This window comes from Entelurus aequoreus, linkage group LG01 (genome assembly GCF_033978785.1).
Source record: "Entelurus aequoreus isolate RoL-2023_Sb linkage group LG01, RoL_Eaeq_v1.1, whole genome shotgun sequence".
Classification (NCBI taxonomy): domain Eukaryota; kingdom Metazoa; phylum Chordata; class Actinopteri; order Syngnathiformes; family Syngnathidae; genus Entelurus; species Entelurus aequoreus.
The window spans coordinates 90,144,809-90,171,272 of NC_084731.1; the positions used below are offsets into that span (position 1 = coordinate 90,144,809).

The window sequence follows — 26,464 nt, forward strand, 5'->3', positions numbered from 1 at the left end:
CCAGTGAAGGCATCATCCTGCGGCTGGACCCTGAGTCCTCAGGCGGCGAAGGAGGAGGCGCGATGATGTCCGCCGTCCTACGTGAACAGCTGGCGCCCGGAGCCGCATTAAACCGCTGGACGCGCGCCATTGGATGAACAACTGCTGCGCGTCCCCGCCTCTTTGTCATTCATCCCGCAGGTGCGTACGGCGGGACGCCCCCCGCCGCCACAACAACAATGGCGGGCTTGGCCGCGTAGCTCCCATTTTATTTATTTTTTTGGTCTCGATACATCCCCGGTTAAAAAAAAAAAATGGCGACGGGGGCAGGCTGGCAGCCCGTGTACAGCAGCGCCTCGACGAGCGGCAAATACATCTCGACGTCAACCACCAGCATGTTTTACGACGCGAGTTTGAAGCTGGAATACACGCAGGACCTTCATTTGAAGATGAGCAAGAAAATCGCCCAGCTGACCAAGGTGAGCGTGATGATGGAGGCGGAGTCCTGAGGCGCTTTTTGGCGCCTTGATGCTGCTTTGTAAACATGACGGCAAGTGATGGCCGCTCAATAACTGCTGCAGTGTGTCAACTTGCATTCTTTCACCTACACATGCACCTCTCGTCGTATTTGTGTTGTCCCAAATATCCTATTCTTTTGGCTTATTCCACGTCTTTGTGTGTACAAATCCACTGCTGAACCTGCGCACGTTATCACAAAGGCTGATTACGTCATCTTTAGGGGATGCAGGTTGTTTTTTTTTTACCTGAGAGCAGAAATACTATTAGTAGTAAGGAGGGCCGTTGATGTGGGAACAGAAACAAAGCCAAAGCTGCTTTGCAAGCAGACTATAAAACTCTAGTGATTGCTGCCAAAAAAAAAAAGACAGGTTTAAAGTACTATATTGCCAAAAGTATTTGGCCACCTGCCTTGACTCACATATGAACTTGAAGTGCCATCCCATTCCTAACCCATAGGGTTCAATATGATGCCGGTCCACCTTTTGCAGCTATTACAGCTTCAACTCTTCTGGGAAGGCTGTCCACAAGGTTGCTGAGTGTGTTTATAGGAATTTTCCACCATTCTTCCTAGGGATGTCCGATAATGGCTTTTTTGCCGATATCCGATATTGTCCAACTCTTAATTACCGATACCGATATCAACCGATACTGATATAAACAGTCGTGGAATTAACACATTATTATGCATAATTTGGACAACCAGGTATGGTGAAGATAAGGTCCTTTTTTTTAAAAAAATTAATTAAATAAAACAAGAGACATAAGTTAAAAACATTTTCTTGATTAAAAAAGAAAGTAAAACAATATAAAAACAGTTACATACATACACTTATTCTTCTGTTGTTGGATACTTAACATTATTTTTGGATGATACCACAAATTTGGGTATCAATCCGATACCAAGTCGTTATACATTGGTCATATTCAAAGTCATCATGTGTCCGGGGACGTATTTCCTGAGATTATAAATATAATATAAATTAATTAAAAAACGAAAGAAGATGTTGTGATTAGGGATGTCCGATAATGGCTTTTTTGCCGATATCCGATATTCCGATATTGTCCAACTCTTAATTACCGATACCGATATCAACCGATACCGATATATACAGTCGTGGAATTAACACATTATTATGCCTAATTTGGACAACCAGGTATGGTGAAGATAAGGTCCTTTTTAAAAAAAAAATGAATTAAATAAAACAAGAGACATAAGTTAAAAACATTTTCTTGATTAAAAAAGAAAGTAAAACAATATAAAAACAGTTACATAGAAACTAGTAATGAATGAAAATGAGTAAAATTAACTGTTATAGGTTAGTACTATTAGTGGACCAGCAGCACGCACAATCATGTGTGCTTACGGACTGTATCCCTTGCAGACTGTATTGATATATATTGATATATAATGTAGGAACCAGAATATTAATAACAGAAAGAAACAACCCTTTTGTGTGAATGAGTGTGAATGGGGGAGGGAGGTTTTTTGGGTTGGTGCACTAATTGTAAGTGTATCTTGTGTTTTTTATGTTGATTTAATTATAAAATTAATAAACGATAAAAAAAACAACCCGATACTGATAATTTCCGATATTACATCTCTAGTTCAATGCTTACTTGCCAACCCTCCCGATTTTTCTGGGAGACTCCCGAATTTCAGTGCCCCTCCCGAAAATCTCCCGGGGCAACCATTCTCCCGAATTTCTCCCGATTTTCACCCGGGCAACAATATTAAGGGCGTGCCGTCCTCTACAACCTGTCGACGCGTCCGCTTTTTCACCATACAAACAGCGTGCCGGCACAGTCACATGTTGTATGCGGCTTCTGCATACACACGAAAGTGACTGCAAGACATACTTGATCAACAGCCATACAGGTCACACTGAGGGTGGGCGTATAAACAACTTTAACACTGTTACAAATATGCGCCACACTGTGAACCCACACCAAACAAGAATGACAAACACATTTCGGGAGAACATCCGCACCGTAACACAACATAAACACAACAGAACAAATACCCAGAACCCCTTGCAGCACTAACTCTTCCGGGCTACAATATACACCCCGCTACCACCAACCCCCCCCAACCTAATCTCTCAAATTCGAAGGTCTCAAGGTTGGCAAGTAGGGTTCAATGTGATCTCGGTCCACCTTTTGCAGCTATTACAGCTTCAACTCTTCTGGGAAGGCTGTCCACAAGGTTGCGGAGTGTGTTTATAGGAATTTTCCACCATTTTTCCAAAAGCACATTGATGAGGTCACACACTGATGTTGGTCGAGAAGGCCTGGCTCTCAGTCGCCTTTCTAACAGGTGTTCTATCGGGTTAGGACTCTGTGCAGGCCAGTCAAGTTCATCCACACGAGACTTTGTCATTCCTGTCTTTATGGACCTTGCTTTGTGCACCGGTGCACAGTCATGTTGGAAGAGGAAGAGGTCCAGCATTGTAGTCCGACAAAGTAATCATCAGGCTCCTTCTTTTTTCCAAGTGATTAGGACACCTGATTCTGATCATTTGGATGGGTGGCCAAATACTTTTGGCAATATAGTGTATGTGTGTGTATGTATATATGTATGTATGTATATACTGTATGTATATGTAGTATATATATATATATATATATATGTGTATGTGTATATGTATGTATATATGTGTATATATTTTCTATTTTAATAGATTTTTTAAAATTATGTGTCAATTTAGAATAAAATGTGAATCGAAGTTAAATCTGTCAGTCGACTCCATATGGAAAAAGTACAAGAAAGATGGCGGGGAGAAGACGCAGTCATAGTGGAGCCATGTAAATAAGACCGCCCACAAAACGACGCATCCTGAGGAGACGGTTTGAAGATGGTCTGTTAAACATAATCTATGCAACATTTTGACCAAAGAACCACCATGACATGTTATGTAGACCAAAAGGAAGTCTTTTAAATGTAGAAAAAAAAAAGATCCATTTAATGCTTGGTGTGAAAATAAATATGGTGGATGTGACGACCCCTCACTAGGTTGGTTTTGTGCCCAGTTTGTGGCTGAGCTAAATCTATGCTCTGTTTGTTTTGGTCATATTCAAAAGAGAATCCCCTAGTGCCTTGCTTAATGGGAGCAAATGAGATGATTTCCTCCCTGCAAGCAACAAAGACAAAGAACAAGGATTATTCATCCATGTGTGGCTGAACTACAATGTCAACTGTCTTTGGGTAAATTCCAGCTAGTAAATATTCCAGTTGTCATCCCGCACGGTCCAACACTGGGCTCGAACCCATGACCACTCTGAGTGAGGGTTGAGCATTGAGCATGCTAGCCACTAATGTTTTGTAGGCCAAAGACCCCCAAACTGATGGAGAAATGGCGCTAATATATCTTCTATAATATTATGTTTTGAATTAAACCATTCCTAAAGTTACTACATTATTGTGAAATACAAGTATATTTAAATAATACAGTACAGTATTGCGTCTCTAATAGCTAGCTGGCAACTAGCACTGTTAATCGCTATTTGTATTCTAGTGGCGTTAATCGCTAGCTGGCAGCTAGGGCCGTTAATTGATATCTGGATACTAGTACCACAAATTGCTAGCTGGTAGCTAGTGCCATTAATCGCTATTTGGTAGCTGGCACCATTAATCGCTTTTTGGCAGCTAGCACTGTTAATCGCTACCTAGAATCTACAGCGTTAATTGCTAGCTGGTAACTACAGTGTTAATCGCTAGCTGGCAACTAGCGCGTTAAATGCTAGCTTAGGCTGACCATATTCTGAAATCCCAAAAAGAGGACACATACTGTATATGCGTGCCAAGGCGGGCAGCACGCCAAGTCTGGGACTAGGTGAAAATTTGCCAATGATACTTGAACTTGCTTTATAAATAATATATTTATTTAAATAAAGCATTTTTTCTCCTCCGTTGACAGCAGTGTTGGCGCTAGGAATTTTCAAAACGGGGTCCTATGGACCCCATCAAGTCATAAAAATGGGGTCCCACAGTAAATTTTTGGGGTCCCACTTTTTTGTAAGCGTTTTGAAAACAAATGATAAACGTATGCATTGTCCTGTTATATCTCACATTCTATATTGTGTTTTGGAAAAAGGTTGTCATAAATGTTACTTAATTCATTAAAAGAAATAATTAAAAAAAGAAGACAAATTTGTATGCATATGCAAATTTATTCAGTTATAAACATTCATTCACTTTCTTCTTTCCTTCATGGATCTAAACTTTACCGCTGCTGGTAGTTTTTTCTATGTTTTTATTTAATAAGTTGTAGGTGTATTTATTTCAGTATAAAAGTGTTAAAAGTCGTTTGCTTCGGTCATGAAATGATGATAATGGTGTGCCAGGGCATGCATACATACTATATTGTAGCGTCTCGGAAGAGTTAGTGCTGCAAGGGGTTCTGGGTATTTGTTCTGTTGTGTTACGGTGCGGATGTTCTCCCGAAATGTGTTTGTCATTCTTGTTTGGTGTGGGTTCACAGTGTGGCGCATATTTGTAACAGTATGAAAGTTGTTTATATGGCTACCCTCAGTGTAACCTGTATGGCTGTTGACCAAGTATGCTTGCATTCGCTTGTGTGTGTGAAAAACCGTAGATATTATGTGACTGGGCCGGCACGCAAAGGCAGTGCCTTTAAGGCACGCCCCCAATATTGTTGTCTTGGTGGAAATCGGGAGAATAGTTTCCCCTGGATATTTTCGGGAGGGGCACTGAAATTCGGGAGTCTCCCTGGAAAATCGGGAGGGTTGGCAAGTATGTCAATCAATCCACTCCCTCGCTCTCTCACTGTCTGTGTCTCTGCCCCTCCCTCACGAATGCTGCTGTGTGGCACATCTTCACAATTTGTTTTGTTTTTAACCCCTTCTTAACTCTGGACGTCCATTGAAAATACACGCAACCCTGACTCAAAATGCCGGACATTTGAGGCATTTAAGAAACTCCGCGAGGACAGCCCCGCAAAAGAGGACATGTCCGGGTAAAAGAGGACGTATGGTCAGTCTATGCTAGCTGGAAACTAGAGCGTTAATCGCTAGCTGGTAACTAGATCAATCACTGTTAGCATAGACTTTTTATTTTTTATCCCACAATAATGAAATTACATTGTTGCAGTGCAGGTTTTTACATACAGTAACGGAAGTAAAGCATAACAGTGTTTCCCATAAACTGCCAACATACCTGTGGCGTTGGGGGCGTGGCTATGGGCGTGGTCACCATGACATAATCGAGTAATTTGCATAATTTACTACAATGATATGATTTTCTCTAAAAGGCTCAAAAAATGTATACTTACTAATTAATAATAACAGTTTTGTTTTAAACGTCCTTCCATCCATCCATTTTACAATATAATTACAACACTTTATGTACATATTTATATACAGATTTGAACAATAAGTTATTCACTGAAATATATTTATTAATTGTGGTTCTTACAAAAAATATATCTTATAAAATATAAAAGCTAAAATGTCTCTTAAAGCTCTGCCCCTTTAATTAGTGCATTCTAAATAATTTAACTTTAGCCTACTACTACAACCATATTATTTACCAGCAACATAAAGTGAAACAGAGGCAGAGGTGTCCTGCCACAGTCAGTAACAAATAAACAGAAAACAGTAGTGGTCAAATACAAATAAGGCAACAAGAGAAGTATCCTACACTTTTCTTTTGTAAAGTAAATCTGAACAGCCTATATGGGCATCTACATCAACTATATGATTTGCCTGAGAAGCTGGACAGGACAAAAAATAAAAAATAATATATATATATGTATATATATATATATATATATATATATATATATATATATATATATATATATATATATATATATATATATATATATATATATATATATATATATATATATATACATATATATATATTATTATTTTTTTTTTTTTCAACTATATGATTTGCCTGAGAAGCTGGACAGGACAAAAAATAAAAAATTATATATATATATATATATATATATATATATATATATATATATATATTTTTTTTTGTTTCCCAAATGAATGTGTGGGAAACAATGCATAATGAAAAACAAAATAAATCATAATATATATACTACATATTCCTTACTAATATGTATGGATAGAAGATAAAATACAACAATAAAACACTAACATCGGTATTGCACAGCACGGAAAAAAACTTCACAGTAATCACATAAGTGCGTTGTAAAGTCTTGCACTGTGGATTTAACAGTCTAATGGTGAAGGAGCTACTCAGGGCCTCCACAGTGCCACGTTAATCACTAGCTGGAAACTAGAGCGTTAATCGCTAGCTGAAAACTAGCATGCTAACTGCAAGCTGGCATCTAGCGCCATTAATTGCTAGCTGGAAACTAGAGTGCTAGTCACTAGCTGGTAACTATAGTGTTAATCTTTGATTGATTGATTGATTTGTTAATCGCTAGCCTGCAAATAGCATGCTAACTGCTATCTGGGAGCTAGCGCTGTTAATCGCTTGCTAGAAATTAGCGCCATTTATTGCTAGTTCGCATCTAACGCCGCTAATTGCTAGCTATCTTAAAATGCTAACATTTAATACTCCTCCAAGGCAGTCTTTCCCAACCTTTATTGACATATTACGTATCACAAAAGTACAAGTTGATTATGTATTTCAAGTGAAAGAGCATGTCATTGTTCTACCTGTCTTTATAAGTAGCATTAGCACGTAGACCTGCTCAGTGGCCTTGTGGTTAGAGCAGGGGTGTCCAAAGTGCGGCCCGGGGGCCATTTGCGGCCCGCAGCTAATTGTTTACCGGCCCGCCACACAATCTGGAAATACTATTGTAAAAATAAAAAAGAACATTAAAAAAAGTGGAATGAGGTGAAATCTAACGAGAAAAAGTTGCAATGTTGACACAAAAGCTGCCATGCAGGCTGTTTTTTTTTCTTTTGTCTTTCTTCATTTTTATTTTTTTGCCATTGCTCAAAAAAAAAAAAAAAAAGACAAAAAATCCATGTTATAATGAATTATTTTCAGGGCTCCAATCACTTCAAATATTTCACTTTAAAATGTTTTATGTGGTAAATATTGCATATATTGTGTAGTAGCCATATAAAAACATCAACGTTTTCTTTGACAAAAGCGCATTCAACAAACAAAATAATAGTTCCAGCATAAAATCGTCAGATATATCCGAAGTTGATCTTGTAACTTAAGTGATGAAAGTAAAAGAAAAACCTAATAAAAATGTATCACTTTATGAGTGGGGAACCTTTTGGATCCCAAATATATTTAGTGATTTTTTATCTATCTTTTCACTGTGATTACTCAAAAATATGAAAGAATTAAAATCAATGGTGTCTTGCATTATTGATCTTTTAGGGCTCTAATTACTAAATACTGCATATTTCAGTTTTACTTTAAAAAAACTAAGTTGTTTTTGACAGAAAAACCATAAAAAAATGTTTTAAATTTGTATTACTTTATATCAACTTGAAGTTGATATAGAGATTTACTGTAAGCGTTAAATAATTTAAAAATAATAATAATAATCTGACTTATTTTTAACATTTTAATGACTGAGACCCTTTATGGTCCCCGGGACCCCTAAAGGTAAAATAAATACAAAATGCATATATTTTGTTATGGTTTGAAAATGAAAAATATCAAAATGGCCCCCACATGCTTTAATTTTTCCATGTGTGGCCCTCAATGGAAAAAGTTTAGACACCCCTGGGTTAGAGTGTCCGCCCTGAGATAAGTAGGTCGTGGGTTCAAACCCCGGCCGTGTCATACCAAAGACTATAAAAATGGGAACCATTACCTCCCTGCTTGGCACTCAGCATCAAGGGTTGGAATTAGGGGTTAAATCACCAAAATGATTCCCGAGCGCCGTCACCGCTGCTGCTCACTGCTCCCCTCACCTCCCAGTGGGTGGAACAAGGGGATGGGTCAAAAATGCAGAGGTTAATTTCACCACACCTAGTGTGTGTGTGACTATCAGTGGTACTTTAACTTTAACTTAACAACATAGAAAATATATGATCATTTTGTAAACTAGACCATTTTCCTACATTTACTTACATGCAGTATAAGATTATGTGGAGGTTGCCCTCCTGTGGTGGGTTCTCCTGGCCGACAGATCTCCGGGAGCCCGGTAGACAGTTTGAATCAAGGCTTTATTTGGCATAAACACTACAGCAATATATATTTGTCTCTGGCGTGGTTCTCTCTCTGGCTCCGTGGTTCTCTCTCTGGCTCCAACTCCAACCACGTCTCTCGTTCCGGCTGCTGCTAATAAGGGTGACAGGTGATTAGATAACAAGCCCCAGCTGGGCAATCTACTCACCTGCCGCTGACTTCGAGGCCGGTCCTTACACACCCTGTTCCGTGGCAGGCCCGCAGACCACGCCCCCTCCACAGACTCATTGTTGGATTTTATGGCAACTAAATCCGAGAAAGTATGGAGTTTGTTCCACCTAATTTCTTCATGTATTTTTTTGTGTGTTGGCTCACAATATCTGCTCAACTTTATTCATTCAGTTTAGAAAGAAGGTAGAAAAGCAGTGTATTTATCCCTCAATGATAGTAATGATGGGCTTTTTTTCCTAACACCTATCCATGCGGAATACATCAGGAACATACTGTAGATGTCGTCACACGTACAGTATCACCTCTAGGAAGTGTGACTAGAAGCACATGAATACACCGTTTGTTCCATGCGGAATATGTCTTTTATTTATGAAACCTGCCGACACAAATAGTAGCGTGTCCGCATTCCTGGGAGACGGAGACAACAGCGAAAACAAGAAGAAGAAAAAGAAATGAGATGAAAGCAGCAGGCGTCATTACAATAATCATGTATAATTAAAGCGGTGCTCGCATGGCTGATGCAGGGCCGGGAATCAAAGGCTTCCATAGAACAGAAGGATGAAATGGACCTTTTTTTTTTTTTACTCTGGCCTGATATATGTTCTCTGTAGCTGTAACAAAAACAACACGCAAATAGTGTTGGACGCTCACTCAAATGATGACATCACCTCCCAATACACTGCAAAAAGTCAGTGTTCAAAAACAAGAACAAAAAATACAAAAATTTGGGGTATTTTATTTGAACTCAGCAAAATTATCTGCCAATAGAACAAGACAATTCGGCTTGTCAAGACTTTCCAAAACAAGTAAAATTAGATAACCTCAATGAAACCCAAAAATACCTTAAAATAAGTATATTCTCACTAATAACAAGTGCACTTTTCTTGGTAGGAAAAAAAAGAGACCTTTTTGCTCAATATGTTGAAAAATATTCTTAAATGAAGTAAATGCTAGTGCCATTATCTTGACATAATAATATGCGCTCGGCATCATGATTTTTTTTTTTCATGCTTGACGTAAGAAATTATTACTTTAAAAAAAGTAGTTTTATACTTGTGTGTTAATGACACAGCTTTGCATCAGTTTTAGTTTCAAGCATGTTTTACTCAATATAGGTCATCAAATCTCAGCAACAAGCTGTAATATCTTACTGAGATAATTTAGGACCAAAACCCTTAAAACAAGTAAAACACTCTAACATCAAATCTGCTTAGTGAGAAGAATTATCTTATCAGACAGAAAATAAGCAAATATCACCCTTATTTGAGATATTTAATCTTACTTAGATTTCAGTTTTTGCAGTGTACAGATTTAGTTACCGTATTTTCTGGACCGTAGGGCGCACTGGATTATAAGGCGCACTGCCGATGAATGGTCTATTTTTGATATGTTTTCATATATAAAGTGCACCGGATTAAAGGAGTCATATTATTATTATTTTTTTTCTAAATGGAAAACACTTCCTTGTGGTCTACATCACATGTAATGGTGGTTCTTTGGTCAAAAATGTTGCATAGATTATGTTTTACAGATCATCTTCAAGCCGCTTTCTGACAGTCTCTTCCAGATGCGCCGTCTTGTAGGCGGTCTTATTTACGTGGCTCACCTTCGGCAGCGTCTTCTCCACGTCATCTTTGTTGTAGCGGTGTAGCGTGCAAGGACGGGAGCGGAATAAATGTCAAAAGATGGAGCTAACTCTTTTAATGACATTCAGACTTTACTTCAATCAATAACGGCTCAGCATCTCCTCATCCGGAAACAACCACACCGGAAATGTGTCCCGTGAAAAACCGTCCGATCGGAACTCTAATAACTAAAGTTCCTTGGGTAAATAATGTAAACTCACTACACCGGTATGTTTTAGCGCTTTCATTGCGAGTTCACTGACAGATATAAATAAGAACTTTACACTACTTTATATTAGAAATGGCAACAGCGGAGGATGAATGTACCATAACAAGAAGATAGAGAAAAAGAAGAAGCTTATCGACTTGCGGACGTGTGCAATTTTTCAGGACTTCTACAAATCCCAAATACAGATCAGCAGGTACCAGAAGGTAAGAAAAGTTGCTTTTGCATAATATTGCAAAACAAAACGCCAGATAATGTCTTACCTTATACACATACCATAATAATACTCATATGTGTAATGCGCCGACAATACATCGAGCTTCATAGCTTACAAAAGTCATAGTAAAACATTTTGATATATTTTTGTGTAATGTTCTGTATTTTCAATGGAACATTTAAAATGTTGGTATTGTTTACTTGAGACATTGCAATCATAGTGCTGTCTACACTTATCTCTTATGTTTGACTGCCATCTACTGGTCACACTTATCATTACACCATGTACCAAATAAAATAGCTTTGAGGTAAGAAAGCTCAACCAAACTTATTCCTGTCATGATCCGTGGTCCGGATCATGTTTTGTGTTTTCTGTTAGTTTTGGACTCCTTAAGTTCCTGTTTGGGCACCTCTGAGTTTGTTTAGTTACCATGGCTACTTATTATTTTCACCTGCCTCCGGTGTTCGGGACGCTCACCTGTTTCTCACCAGTCAGTCGGCCTGGCTTCTTTGTTTGCTTCACGCTACTGTTACGTAAGTTTTGCTTGCCTCCTAGCCCATGCTAAGTACTTAGCTTCAAGTGCGATCGGCACCTTGTCCCGTCGGGTTGTTTTCTGTTTTTTGTACCTCTTTGAGCTTTTCAAGATTAAATCATGTTCCTACCTGCAAGTCCTGTCCGGAGTCGTCCGTTTGCATCCCGGGGGAACGAACCGCGCAGTATGCTGCAACCAAACTGTAACAATTCCTTACATTAGGCGCACCAGGTTATAAGGCGCACTGTCAAGTTTTGAGAGAAAAAAAATATTTTAAGTGCGCCTTATAGTCCGGAAAATACGATATGTAATCGTTATATTTAATGTAGGGATGACGTTTGATAAGAAATTATCGAGTCGAGCCTATTATCGAATCCTCTTATCGAACCGATTCCTTAACGATTCTCTTATCGAGTCCAGATAGGTTGTTGTATATGGAAAAAAAACACACAATATTTGGTTTAACAAAAGCTCACTTTTATTATATAAGAAAAAAATAAAATCTAATAAATAAATAAATATAGACTGTTACCCCCCTAAAAAAATAAAAAATAAATATTGACTGTTGTTACCCAAAGTATATTAAGTGGGATTTTTCAGAAAAACAAATATATACAGTAACACAAAAACAACCTGTCTCTGTGATCACTATAGGTGTATAAATAATAATATAGTGTTAAATAAAATCAGTCCCTTGGGCACAAAACTTAAAATAATACAGCTCTCCAAAAAGTGCACTTCTGCTGCTATTTGAAATAACTGTTTGTTATGATGCTTTCTACATTTTTGCACTTTATTTCTTTATTGAAAGAAAATTCTATGTAGAGAAAAGTTGTTTGCATATGTGGTTACAATGCTAAAAAATGAAAAGTTAAAGCTAAAAAAAGAAATACACTTTACTGAGTTAACATTATTTCTTTATAGGGGGAAAGATGTGATGTTATGAGCTAGGCTAGGGAATATAACAACTACACTACTCAGCATGCAACGGGAGTGACAAGCATGCACGGTAGCCCCGAAAAGTGTTGTTGCATGTCGTCACGCAGGCAGCTAAGAATGAGGTTATGAGCATGCTGTGAAAGTAAACTTCAACAACTCAGCCAACACGCCTCGTCTGCATTATTTATAATTAGACAGACAACACATGTACAGTGTGATTTTGTTTTGTTTACAAGGAAAGAAAAACAAAAGTTTAAAAATGGATATCACGTCATATATGTTGTATACCGTAATTTCCGGACTATAAGCCGCTACTTTTTCCCCTCGTTCTGGTCCCTGCGGCTTATACAACGGTGCGGCTTATATACGGCCTGTTCTTCTCCGACACCGACGAAGAGGATTTCGGTGGTTTTAGTACGCAGGAGGAAGACGATGACACAATGATTAAAGACTGACTTTTCATAGGTAGGCTGGTTATTTTGATAACGTACATGCGAGCACTTTGTATTACTTTGCACCGTTGTATTATTTGTACTCTGCACGAATGCTGTTCGCCATGTCAAAGATGTGAAAGTTTGATTGAATGATTGAAAGATTTATAGTTAATAAATGGGACGCTTTGCGTTCCCAAACAGTCATCTCTGTCCCGACAATCCCCTCCGTGGTAGCAGGAACCCCTATATACTACGGTAATTACACATCAAAACCCTGCGGCTTATAGTCGGGTGCGGCTTATATATGGAGCAATCTGTATTTTCCCCTAAATTTAGCTGGTGCGGCTTATAGTCAGGAGCGGCTTATAGTCCGGAAATTACGGTATATATGTAAGTGCTGCGGTTGCTTTAAGAACGTTGCGACAGCTGCCGTAAAGGAGGTGCGTTGCTAGCCTGGTTGCTATGTTTCCGGTTGGTCGTAAAAGTGTTCGTCATGTGTTTGTACCCTGCTCAAATCTCTCAGTAAAGTTATTCATTGGATCATACCTTTTGTTTTGAACTTTATTACACCTTGGAGCGCTTTTTCCTGTCCATTGTTTTTCCTGCTTTCCCTATCTGCGCCTAATGACTGAGCTACGTGACGTCATTTCTCCATGATTCATTTCTGGTCGGGACGGGATTCGTTCCGAGGGATTCGGATAAAGAACCAACTCTTTTTCTTTACTATAGTGGTCTCGATAACGGGTACCGGTTCTCAAAAAGGGATTTGAGTCCGAGGACTCTGTTCTTTTCTTATCGAACAACCGGGGAAACCGGTTTCGAGTATCATCCCTAATTTAATGTTATATTTCTTTTCTGTCACTAACTGGCAGTCGGAGTTCGGAAATGGAATGGAACTTTGTTATTGCACGTAAAAAGTACAACGTAATTACATTTTCAGTACAAAATTGTGTGTACTATTAGTGACCGTGTTGCAGGTGATCTACTAAGACTGTGTGTGCAATTGATAACTGGAGCAGACCGCCCTATTTAAATCAGTTTTTTGTGTGTGCTATGCGGCTTTCAACACGAACACACTCATTTACTGAACATTCATGTTAACATGCTCCTTCCTGTGGCATTTATCTAGGTTTTGTAACATTCAGCAGACATCATTGTATACCACTCACGTAATTTCCCCTACATGTAATTAATTATTCATGGCGGGGCGCCACAGCAAAATAAAAGCCACCACGCCTTTAAAAAAAAAGTGAGGGTTTTTTACGTGAAAACAAATTAAAGTAATACATTGTATGTATGGATATATATATAGCCTAATATTGATGCACTATTGACTAGTGAAGCGCTGAAAAATCGTCCACTGAAAAACTTTGATCATCGAAACAACGCTGCTGAAAGAAGATGTGTGATGTTATCAAGACACGCGATTGGCTGGAGCAGAGGCAGTCTGTCTGCACTGTGGACATACTTTAATATCGGCCTATAGCAGGGGTGGGCAATTAATTTTTACCGGGGGCCGCATGAGCTACCCGAGCACTGCTGGAGGGCCACATCGACAATATTTCAATTAAATTTTGCTCAATATTATTTTTGATATATACCGTAAGATAAATAATAATAATAATAATAATAATAGTAATACTTCAACATAGTGTGTGTAACAGCATTCCATGACTAATATATATAAATTAACATTAATAATACATGACAGTAAAATAAGCACACGTATGACTGAGGAGTCATAGTGTAACTTTGTGTGGTTTCAATTAAATTTTGCTCAATATTATTTTTGATATATACCGTAAGATAAATAATAATAATAATAATAATAATAATAGTAATACTTCAACATAGTGTGTGTAACAGCATTCCATGACTAATATATATAAATTAACATTAATAATAAATGACAGTAAAATAAGCACACGTATGACTGAGGAGTCATAGTGTAACTTTGTGTGGTGTTTGAGTTGTCCGACTTTTTGTGTGGCCTTAAACGCACCAGTGGTTTAGTGCTATGCGTGTTGGTGACAGATGGCAAGTTGCTTTTGGCCTGGTTTGTACGGCAGAAAATGACTAGTTTTTCGAGATAGAATTGTTTTACTCATGTTTTTGGTGTGGTTATGTCCGAATATAAACAGTTTTGTTCAATAAAGTGATCGATATAATTCCTGTCCTCGAAGCATCTCGATAGACGTTACAATAATTGAACGGTGTTCAATTGAACGGTGTTGACGAACACCATTAGGGCCGCTTGTTGTCACTGTCACTCAAAGTTGCATTGCAAAATTCCATAGAATAAATATGTTTATTTTGTTTAGAATTCAGATGGGATTTGATTTGGTGCGCGGCATATACTTGCTGCGCGCAGCGGACGCTTGAGCAGTGCGCAATTGCGCAGGCACGCACCTTAGGTGAGGGGACGTTGCTTTGCAGTTCATGTGTTGTTGAAAACACGGCATTCCTCATCAACTTTTCTCTTTTTGGCGTCTCGGGTGTAAACCGTGCATCACTTGTCGCTGCATGTGCACCTTCACTCGCAGGTTACACACGGACACACGCCCATAAATAATACTTTTCAAAATAAAAGCAGCACAGTTGTATTGCGCGCAGGACATAGATGTTTTTTCAACTTTATTTTGTAATTGCAGTTGTTCACATTCACTCACAACCACGCACACGCATACGTCCACACGGAAGTAATACAAATAACGATTTTCAAAACAAAAGCAGCACCGTTGTATTGCACACTCGACATAGATACTTTTTAAAATTTATTTTGTAATTTATAATTGGCCTCACGCGGGCCGGACAGGGACGCACAAAGGGCCGGATGCGGCCCGCGGGCCGCAGAATGCCCAGGTCTGGCCTATAGGATATAGGATATACCTGCGGCCAGCGCTCTACAAAATGTGCAATGTGCAAATTTTAAAGGGACAATGGCACTCTTTCAAAGAGAGAAAGTGCACGGGGGCTGATGTTGTCGGTAAGACCATGGCGCATTGGTTCCACTGCAGCCAAACTAAACACTCTTTGGATAAATGCTCAGTTTTGTGCCGCCCGCGGACGTCGAGTGTCTTTAGAAGAAGTGGGCTCAGCCTCGGCTTGTGCATGATGATTGGATGAGCTGTCTGAGGCTGAATCCCTTTATGATTGACCTCAAAAAACGAAACGGCGAACCTGAAATTTAAACACTGCCATAGCATTGTTACATGTTCATTCCGTTGTTTTGTGTTCAAATGAATTTTACAATCCTTTATGTGATGTTTGGTTTGTAAAATCTAGCATCTTTATATCTTTCATCTGTTATTGGAAACTGTACTCGTGTTTAGAGAGTAGCTGAAAATGAGCTTCCCCTGTGTTACAGTGTATTGTAAGCAGCAACAGTTGAAAAAGAGAGCAAAACGATATAAAATAAGAAACAATATGTTAAAGGCCTACTGAAATGAAATGTTTTTATTTAAACGGGGATAGCAGATCCATTCTATGTGTCATACTTTATCATTTCGCGATATTGCCATATTTTTGCTGAAAGGATTTAGTAGAGAACATCGACAATAAAGTTCGCAACTTTTGGTCGCTGATAAAAAAAGCCTTGCCTGTAACGGAAGTAGCGTGAGGCCACAAGTTGAAAGGCACCTCACATTTCCCCATTGTTTACACCAGCAGCGAGAGCGATTCGGACCGAGAAAGCGACGATTACCCCATTAATTTGAGCCAGGATGAAAGATTCGTGGATGAAGAACGTGAGAGTGAAGGACTAGAGTGCAGTGCAGGACGCATCTTTTTTTTGCTCTGACCGTAACTTAGGTACAAGCTGGCTCATTGGATTCCACACTTTCTCTTTTTTCTATTGTGGATCACGGATTTGTATTTTAAACCACCTCGGATACTATATCCTCTTGAAAATGAGAGTCGAGAACGCGAAATGGACATTCACAGTGACTTTTATCTCCACGACAATACATCGGTGAAGCACTTTAGCTACGGAGCTAACGTGATAGCATCATGCTTAAATGCAGATAGAAACAAAAGAAATAAACCCCTGACTGGAAGGATAGACAGAAAATCAACAATACTATTAAACCATGGACATGTAAATACACGGTTAATGCTTTCCAGCCTGGCGAAGCTTAACAATGCTGTTGCTAATGACACCATTGAAGCTAACTTAGCAACGGGACCTCACAGAGCTATGATAAAAACATTAGCGCTCCACCTACGCCAGCCAGCCCTCATCTGCTCATCAAGACCCGTGCTCACCTGCGTTCCAGCGATGCACTTTATAAGTTAACCCGGCCGTATTGGCATGTGTTGCAATGTTAAAGGCCTACTGAAATGAATTTTTTTAATTTAAACGGGGATAGCAGATCTATTCTATGTGTCATACTTGATCATTTCGCGATATTGCCATATTTTTGCTGAAAGGATTTAGTAGAGAACAACGACGATAAAGATCGCAACTTTTGGTATCTGATAAAAAAAAAAGGCTTGCCCCTACCGGAAGTAGCGTGACGTAGTCAGTTGAACATTTCCGCAAAGTTCCCTATTGTTTACAGTGATGGCGGCCAGAAGTGAGAGTGATTCGGACTGAGAAAGTGACGATTTCCCCATTAATTTGAGCGAGGATGAAAGATTTGTGGATGAGGAAAGTGCAAGTGAAGGACTAGTGGGGAGTGGAAGCGATTCAGATAGGGAAGATGCTGTGAGAGCCGGGGGTGACCTGATATTCAGCTGGGAATGACTACAACAGTAAATAAACACAAGACATATATATACTCTATTAGCCACAACACAACCAGGCTTATATTTAATATGCCACAAATTAATCCCGCATAAAAACACCTAGGTGTTTGTTATGCTAGCTCCTAGCTCCTAGCTCCCGTCCATATAACCCGCCAATACAATTCAAACACCTGCACAACACACACACTCACTCAGCCCAAAGGACCGTTCACCTAACCCAAGGTTCATAAAGCTTATATATTTAACCAAAGTTACGTACTTAACACGCACGTACGGGCAAGCGATCAAATGTTTGGAAGCGCAGCTGCGTACTCACGGTACCGTGTCTGCGTCTGTGTATCCAAATCAAAGTAATCCTGGTAAGAGTCTGTGTTGTCCCAGTTCTCTACAGGCGTCTGTGTATCAAAGTCAAAGTCCTCCTGGTAAGAGTCTCTGTTGTCCGAGTTCTTCGATCTTGACTGCATCTTTCAGGAATGTAAACAATGAAACGCCGGCTGTGTTGTGTTGCTGACTTCCCTCGCAATATACTCCGCTTCGCACCGACAACTTTCTTCTTGCTTGTTCAGCTTCTTTCTCCATAATGCAATGAACAAATTGCAACAGATTCACCAACACAGATGTCCAGAATACTGTGGAATAATGAGATGAAAACAGAGCTAGTTTGTATTGGCTTCAATGGGGGAGCCATACCTCTGTTTCACTGGCTACGTCACACGCATACGTCATCATCCAAAGGAGTTTTCAACCGGAAGTTTAGCGTGAAATTTAAAATTGCACTTTATAAGTTAACCCGGCCCTATTGGCATGTGTTGCAATGTTAAAATTTCTTCATTGATATATAAACTATCAGACTGCGTGGTCGGTAGTTGAGGGTTTCAGTAGGTCTTTAATACTAATTACTAATAACAGATTTGTTTTTAAATATATGCACAACATTTTTTGAGCATTTTTAAAGAAAATAATGCATAATTGCCAGTTATGCAAATTATACAATGTCATATAGCCATGCCCCCACCTCCACAAGTATATTGCCAAGCTGGGGGAATCCCTGTTTCCATATACTGTACTCCCTTAATGTTATTAATAATCAACTTCATTGCAGCCAACAAATTACATTTCTTACGAGTACTATTATTATTAAAGAACAAGGCTAAACATGTTACACACCGAGTAAGAACAAGCAGGAAGGCAAGAAGATTCAAGATTCAAGATAGTTTATTGTCATATGCACAGTTAAACAAACCGTTTGCCGTACAATGAAAATCTTACTTTGCTAGTCCACCCTTCAACAAGTCACACGGTACTTAGCTAAAATAAAAAAAATTAAATGTTATACAGTATACAAGGCACAGTGAGTAACATTACATTATTACACATTCTGATTGACAGTCAACAGTATAAATATGGAGGTGACCTTGGGTCACAGCTAAGGCTGCAGCTAACGATTATTTTTCTATCGATTAATCTATAGATTATTATTTTTCGATTAATCGGTTAATCTATAGATATTTTTTTTTTTTCGATTAATCTATAGATTATTTTTCCTTTTACCGATTGTTTTTTTATTCAAAATGAAGATGAAAAAATAAATGTAGGCCAGTTTTTTCAAAAGGCATGGCTTTTATTTACAAAAAAAAAGACGTATGGCCACTCAGTCAACATTGACAACAACATGACTAAATATTCTGTAACATTGTAAACATTTAAAACTTTTAACATTCAACAAAATTAAAAGTAGCTTATTTTATTTTTAATGTGCAAATATAAAAGTCAACATCCAGTGCAAATCTTAATATTCTGCAATAGTATAAGCATTTCAAAAGTAAAAGTATTGCTTATTTTGCTTTAAAATGTGCAAAAATAAAGATAAACATCCAATACAAAAAAGTGCAAAACGAAATATTCTGTAACAACAGTGTAAACATTTCAACAAAAGTGAAAGTATTGCTCTTTTGCTAAAATGTGCAAAAATAAAGATAAACATCCAATACAAAAAAGTGCCAATCTAAATATTCTGGAGCACTGTAAACATTAAGTATTGCTTTTAAAATGTGCAAAATAAACATCCAGTCCAACACAGTACACAATAACCAATTCTACTCATTCCAGTGAGTGTCTAACAGTTGTAATGAAGAAAGGTTAGCATGTCTACATGCTCTGGTTCTTTTCTTGTTTACAATATTCCCAGCAGCTGAAAATTCAAGCCAGGACTGCGAGTGAGCTGAGCTGCAGTTTAAGTTTCTAGAAGGTCAACGGGCTCATAGTGATGTTACTAGTAGTTGACTGGGAGGTGTTTATTATCATTTGGGGAGAGTCCACTGCCTGATGCTCACCTGCTAAACACCTATCTGCTCGACGCTGAAGCGCTGACTACATGCGCTCTGAATACGCACTACTGATTGGCTGGTAATATTTTGAATACGCACTGCTGATTGGCTGATAATGCTTCGTGTGTACCAATCAGATGGTTGTGTGGGTGGGACAATGCTGCGTGCTGAGACAGAAGCAGAAGGAGCAAAGCAGCTTGTTAAGACTTTAGCTTTAGCTTAGAAACTCCTTCGGTACACCCCCGTACCGAACCGAAAGCCCCGTACCGAAATGGTTCAATACAAAACACGTACCGTTACACCCCTAGCAGATACAAATGACACATTCATGTTTTTGTGTAATGATGACAACGTATGCTCACGCGGACGATTGACTAGTTGATGGTTGATGGTTTTCTTTTCAAATGTTCGTTCATAGCCGTTGTGCTGCTATGATAGGCCATTTCCGCTCGACACAGTGTGCATACAACAACATTATTAGGCCGTTTATTGAAATACTCCCACACTTTTGACGACTTTTGGCATGCTTTTTCTCCCTCGCTCGCACCGCTCGCATCGTCTGCTTTGCGCTTCGCCATGACGGTAGTGTGACGTAAATATGCGACGCGTCGACGCACAAAAACGGCGTCGACGTATTTACGTAACCGATGACGTCAACTACGTCGACGCGTCGTTTCAGCCTTAGTCACAGCAGCAGTTAAAGTGTCTTTAGTGATCAAAGGTGAAAAGTGTCTACAGTGATGGTTCACAGCTCAGGGGTGGTCATGGTAGCTGTCTTTTGTTCAAAAAGATAAAAGTAAAACGGGGGGGGGAGAGCTAGCATTCACAAGTTAGCAATCACAAGCCTGATGGCCTGTGGGTAGAAACTGTTTGTCAGTCTCGTAGTCCTGGATTTCCGGCTCCTGTATCATCTGCCTGATAGTAGGAGGCTGAAGAGACTGTGTTGGGTTTGTGTACTGTCCTTTATGATGTTGTGTGCTCTCCTGGTGGCCCTGGTAGAGTACATGTCCTGTAGTGAGGGGAAGGCTGCTCCTGATATGTACTGAGCAGTTTTAATCACTCGCTGGAGTGCCTTCCTGTCCTTAGCAGTGCAGTCTTTTTTTGTGTAATTGGTAACAAATTTTCTTTTCCGCACCGATCCGCCTGTCGATCTCACGATCCACTCTTCCCTCACTCGTGAACAAGACTCCGAGGTACTTGAACTCCTCCACTTGGGGCAGGGTCTCCTCCGCAACCCGGAGATGGCACTCCACCCTTTTCCGGGCGAGAACCATGGACTCGGACTTGGAGGTGCTGATTCTCATCCCAGTCGCTTCACACTCAGGTGCGAACGTTGCGGAGGCGACCCTGCTCCAAGTGGAGGAGTTCAAGTACCTCGGAGTCTTGTTCAGATAGATAGATAGATAGATAGATAGATAGATAGATAGATAGATAGATAGATATATAGATAATACTTTATTGATTCCTTCAGGAGAGTTCCCTCAGGAAAATTTAAATTCCAGCAGCAGTGTACAAAATTGTAAAAAGTAAATAATGGGGGTACAAATGGAGACAAAATAGAAAAATATTACAATAATAGAATAAAAATAAAAAGCAACAATGAGAATAAAAATATAACAGTAAAATAAGAATATAACAAGAGAAACTAGGCAGTAGTGACCATGTTATGAAAAAGTATTTCACTGTTATTGTTTTGCATCCCCTGTCATCCTAGTACCCCCCCTCCCCCCCAGAGAGGAGTTGTACAGTCTAATGGCGTGTGGGATAAAGGAGTTTTTGAGTCTATTAGTCCTGCACTTGGGATGAAGCAGTCTAGCACTGAACAGGCTCCTCTGGCTACTGACAACGGTATGCAGAGGGTGACTGGCATCATCCAGGATGCTCACTAGTTTTTCCACAGTCCTCTTCTCTGCCACCGTCACCAGTGAGTCCAGTTTTATTCCGATCGTAGAACCGGCCCGCCTGATCAGTTTCTCCAGTCTGGAGCTGTCCTTCTTAGATATGCTGCCCCCCCCAGCACACTACGATGTAGTACAGAACACTGGCAACCACAGACTGGTAGTACATCCACAAGAGTTTTTTACAGATGTTGAAGGAGTGCAGCCTCCTCAGGAAGTACAGCCTGCTCTGTCCTTTCCTGTACAAGTGGTCTGTGTTAACAGTCCAGTCCAGCTTATTGTCCACCCACACCCCGAGGTACTTGAATGAGTCCACGGTCTGTACCTCGACTCCCTGAATCACAATAGGTTGTGACCTTGGACTCGACCTCCCAAAGTCAATGACCAGCTCCTTGGTCTTTGTCGGATTGAGCTGCAAGAGGTTCCTGTGGCACCAGACAACAAAGTCCCTCACCAGCCTCCGAAACTCCTCCTCTCTGCCGTCCCTGATGCACCCGACGATGGCTGTGTCATCCGCGTACTTCTGGATGTGACACAGCTCTGAGTTGTAGCAGAAGTCAGCGGTGTACAGGGTGAACAGAAGAGGGGCCAGCAGCGTTCCCTGTGGTGCTCCGGTGCTGCTGATCACAGTGTCAGATGTGATGTCCTTCAGTCTGACGTACTGTGGCCTATCGGTGAGGTCGAGAGTGAGGGGAGAGTGGATCGTGAGATCGACAGGCGGACCGGTGCGGCGTCTTCAGTAATACGGACGCTGTATCGATCCGTTGTGGTGAAGAAGGAGCTGAGCCGGAAGGCAAAGCTCTCAATTTACCGGTCGATCTACGTTCCCATCCTCACCTATGGTCACGAGCTTTGGGTTATGACCAAAAGGACAAGATCACGGGTACAAGCGGCCGAAATGAGTTTCCTCTGCCGGGTGGCGGGGCTCTCCCTTAGAGATAAGGTGAGAAGCTCTGTCATCCGGGGGGAGCTCAAAGTAAAGCCGCTGCTCCTCCACATCGAGAGGAGCCAGATGAGGTGGTTCGGGCATCTGGTCAGGATGCCACCCGAACGCCTCCCTAGGGAGGTGTTTAGGGCACGTCCGACCGGTAGGAGGCCACGGGGAAGACCTAGGACGCGTTGGTAAGACTATGTCTCCCGGCTGGCCTGGGAACGCCTCGGGATCCCCCGGGAAGAGCTGGACGAAGTGGCTGGGGAGAGGGAAGTCTGGGCTTCCCTGCTTAGGCTTCTGCCCCCGCAACCCGACCTCGGGTAAGCGGAAGAAGATGGATGGATGGTAACAAATTTAGGTAATATTTCTCTCGACACAAAAGGACTAAAAGCTCAAAAACCAAAGGATTCAAATGAGTAGCTTCTTTATCGTTTCATTATCGTGTACTATTGGAATTGTTTTGCTCAAACAATTGTGTGTAATAGAAAATAGGGAGTAGTTTAGAATATTGTGTTGATATTACTGCACTGCCAGTAGAACTCACCTTAAAAACTGGTCATTGTGCAGTTGCTAATACATGGGATCGGTATGGGCCATCACACTTATGGAAGATCGGAATTGGCAGCGAAATACCTTAGATAGATAGATAGTACTTTATTGATTCCTTCAGGAGAGTTCCCTCAGTAAAATTTAAATTCCAGCAGCAGTGTACAAAATTGATTAATTATTTTAATTGATGATCAATTATTTAATTGAATAATTGATTATTTTATATTATTACTTTGAACTGTTTTATATTTAAATTTTTTATCCTGTAAAGCGTCTTTGAGTACTCTGAAAAGCGCTATACCAAATAAAATGTATTATTATTATTATTATTATTATTATTATTATTAGAACACCTTTAGTATTAGCCTTTTTTGGGCGGTGGAAGCACTGAAAAGGTGCAGAAGGGTCTTTTAAATTGCTTAAGCGCACACTTCATTCGTAGGAAGCTCACATCATTCACCTGCTGAGCTTATAAAAGCAGCTTATGCTTGTGAGAGTGAGCATGACTGAGGAGATGTTCCTCACTCCAACTTGTGCATAGCTGATTGAAGTTTAATGCAGAGGAATACATATTGAATTAGGATATATGAATACACTTTGGTGGAGAAAACATTGGACAAGTCGCAATATACGAGTAAGTAAATGCATTGTCTGTTTATTTGTTTTCCTCTCTGAGTGCCAGCTCACTGTGCAACTATTGATCTCTTTGCAGCATGAAAGCCCTTCCATCCTCTTACTATTGTATACTTTTTCTAGGTTATTTATGCCCTCAACACCAAGAACGATGAGCATGAAGAGGAGATTGAGTCCCTGAGAGACGCCCACCAGGATGAGGTGCTAACCCCACTCAACACACAACACAGTATTTTACTACACATTTATGGTAACACAAAAAAAAAAAAAAAACGTGAATTGCAACCGTCATACTAGGAACCGTATTTTTCGGACTATAAGTCGCAGTTTTTTTCATAGTTTGGCCGGGGGTGCGACTTATACTCAGGAGCGACTTATGTGTGAAATTATTAACACATTACCGTATAATATTATTTAGCTCATTCACGTAAGAGACTAGACGTATAAGATTTCATGGGATTTAGCGATTAGGAGTGACAGATTGTTTGGTAAACGTATAGCATGTTCTATATGTTATAGTTATTTGAATGACTTTTACCATAATATGTTACGTTAACATACCAGGCACGTTCTCAGTTGGTTATTTATGCCTCATATAACGTACACTTATTCAGCCTGTTGTTCACTATTCTTTATTTATTTTAAATTGCCTTTCAAATGTCTATTCTTGGTGTTGGGTTTTATCAAATAAATTTCCCCAAAAAATGCGACTTATAGTCCAGTGCGACTTATATATGTTTTTTTCCTTCTTTATTATGCATTTTCGGCCGGTAAGACTTATACTCCGGAGCGACTTATACTCTGAAAAATACGGTAAATGAATTTAGGAAGGTTAAAGGTCAATTGATTGTCAATAGCTTTGCAAAATACTTACAGTAAGTACTATTAGATGTACAGCTCAAAGGATTCCTCAAGTAATTCCAATACAAAATATATTAAAGGAATTTTCGCTACCTCGAGGCGTCGGTACGTTTTTATTTGTTTTATTTTTTTACGGCATTTTGCCTCGTTTAGTAATCAAAGCTCATGTTTGGCACGGACTGTTTAGCTATTGCACAGCGTGGTGAAGTTGGGAGAGTGGCCGTGCCAGCAATCTGAGGGTTACTGGTTCAATCCCCACCTTCTAGCATCCTAGTCACGTCCGTTGTGTCCTTGAGCAAGACACTTCACCCTTGCTCCTGATGGGCCTGGTTAGCGCCGTGCATGGCAGCTCCCGCCATCAGTGTGTGAATGTGTGAATGTGAATGTGTGTGTGTGAATGGGTGAATGTGGAAATAGTGTCAAAGCGGTAGAAAAGCGCTATACAAGTACAACCCATTTATAATTTACCATTTTACGTCAGATCATACGGCCCCTGCACTGCACAACACCGCTCCTTTAAATATGCTCGAGTTTAGTCAACTTTTTCGCCGACATAACTCGCAATGGCAAAAAGCAGTGGACAAGAGCCATAGCAAAACAAGGGAATTAAGAAGCGACAAAAGTTCTTTAAGGTGTGGGAACACTCCACACTAAAATCGAAGGAAAACGCAGTCGTTTGCAAACATTGCTAAGTGGAACTCGCATACCACAATAGCACAAGTTCGATGCTGCAGCACCTGTCGAGAAAGCATCCGATTGAGGGACGTCCAGAGACGAGGTAGGTCATCTATTATCAAATGTAAACGCAGAAGTTATTAGTAAAATAAATGTTATTCATTATGATAATCACGATGTGTTCTTTCACTCCCGCAAAGTCATCAAATGCCGCCAAAAGGTGTTGAAAACTAACAACGTTATCCGAGCTGTCGTGTTCAATTAGCCTTTCATTAGTAACCACGTGAAAGTAGTCCTGCAAAGTTATTCGGGTTATTCAAGTCGTGCAACCACCTGCTACTTGGATAGCTTGCACTTGCACCCACAATAGTCTCTATAGCATAGGCGCCAATCTACATTTCTGCCAGTGGGTGCTCGGACGGTCGGTAAATCTGACGCTACTTTTCTGAGCATGCGCGGTTTTTGCTTAGTGGTGCATTTCAAATGCAGTATCAAAGGCACGACCTAATCCACTTTTTATGTTTGATATAATGAAAACTGTTCTTATTGTTTTATTTTTGATACGAAGAATATAGTTTTATTTTAACTTTCTCAGGGAATATTAATTTTGAACTAATTGTATATATATGTGTGTGTTTTCATCTCAAACATGTTATGATGGCAAATTTAACATTGATTACTATTTTGCATGCAAAGAATGCAGTGAACTGTATTGCATTCTTAAGATGTAAAACTGTTGTCGTCATTATTAAGTGGTTTGTCTTTTTATATTGTTTATGTATTGTTGGCAGGTTGAAAACAGCTCAGCAGATTTGCTGAGCTGCTCTAATAATAAAACTCTAATATCTGTTCTAATAAGTGAAAATGACTGCGGTGGAAAAGCTCAGATAGTGTTGATTAGGGGTGCACAAAAAAATCAATTCACACGATAATCTCAATTCTTATCCATGCTAATAGTAAATCGATTCCATCCATCCATCCATTTTCTACCGCTTGTCCCTTTTGGGGTCACGGGGGGTGCTGGAGTCTATATCAGCTGCATTC

At 39.8% G+C, this 26,464-nt stretch overlaps 1 protein-coding gene across 8 annotated transcripts in view; it reads left to right on the top strand.

The window, feature by feature from the left end:
* The window catches only part of LOC133658928 (protein FAM184A-like), a 141,216-nt gene continuing 114,752 nt past the window's right edge, over positions 1-26,464 (top strand). For all 8 annotated transcript variants that reach the window (XM_062061474.1, XM_062061482.1, XM_062061463.1 and 5 more), the window contains exons 1-2: positions 1-458; positions 24,008-24,085. In XM_062061474.1, coding sequence (XP_061917458.1) covers positions 294-458; positions 24,008-24,085 — 243 coding nt within the window. In that variant the 5' untranslated portion in view covers positions 1-293. The remainder of the gene's footprint in view (positions 459-24,007; positions 24,086-26,464) is intronic.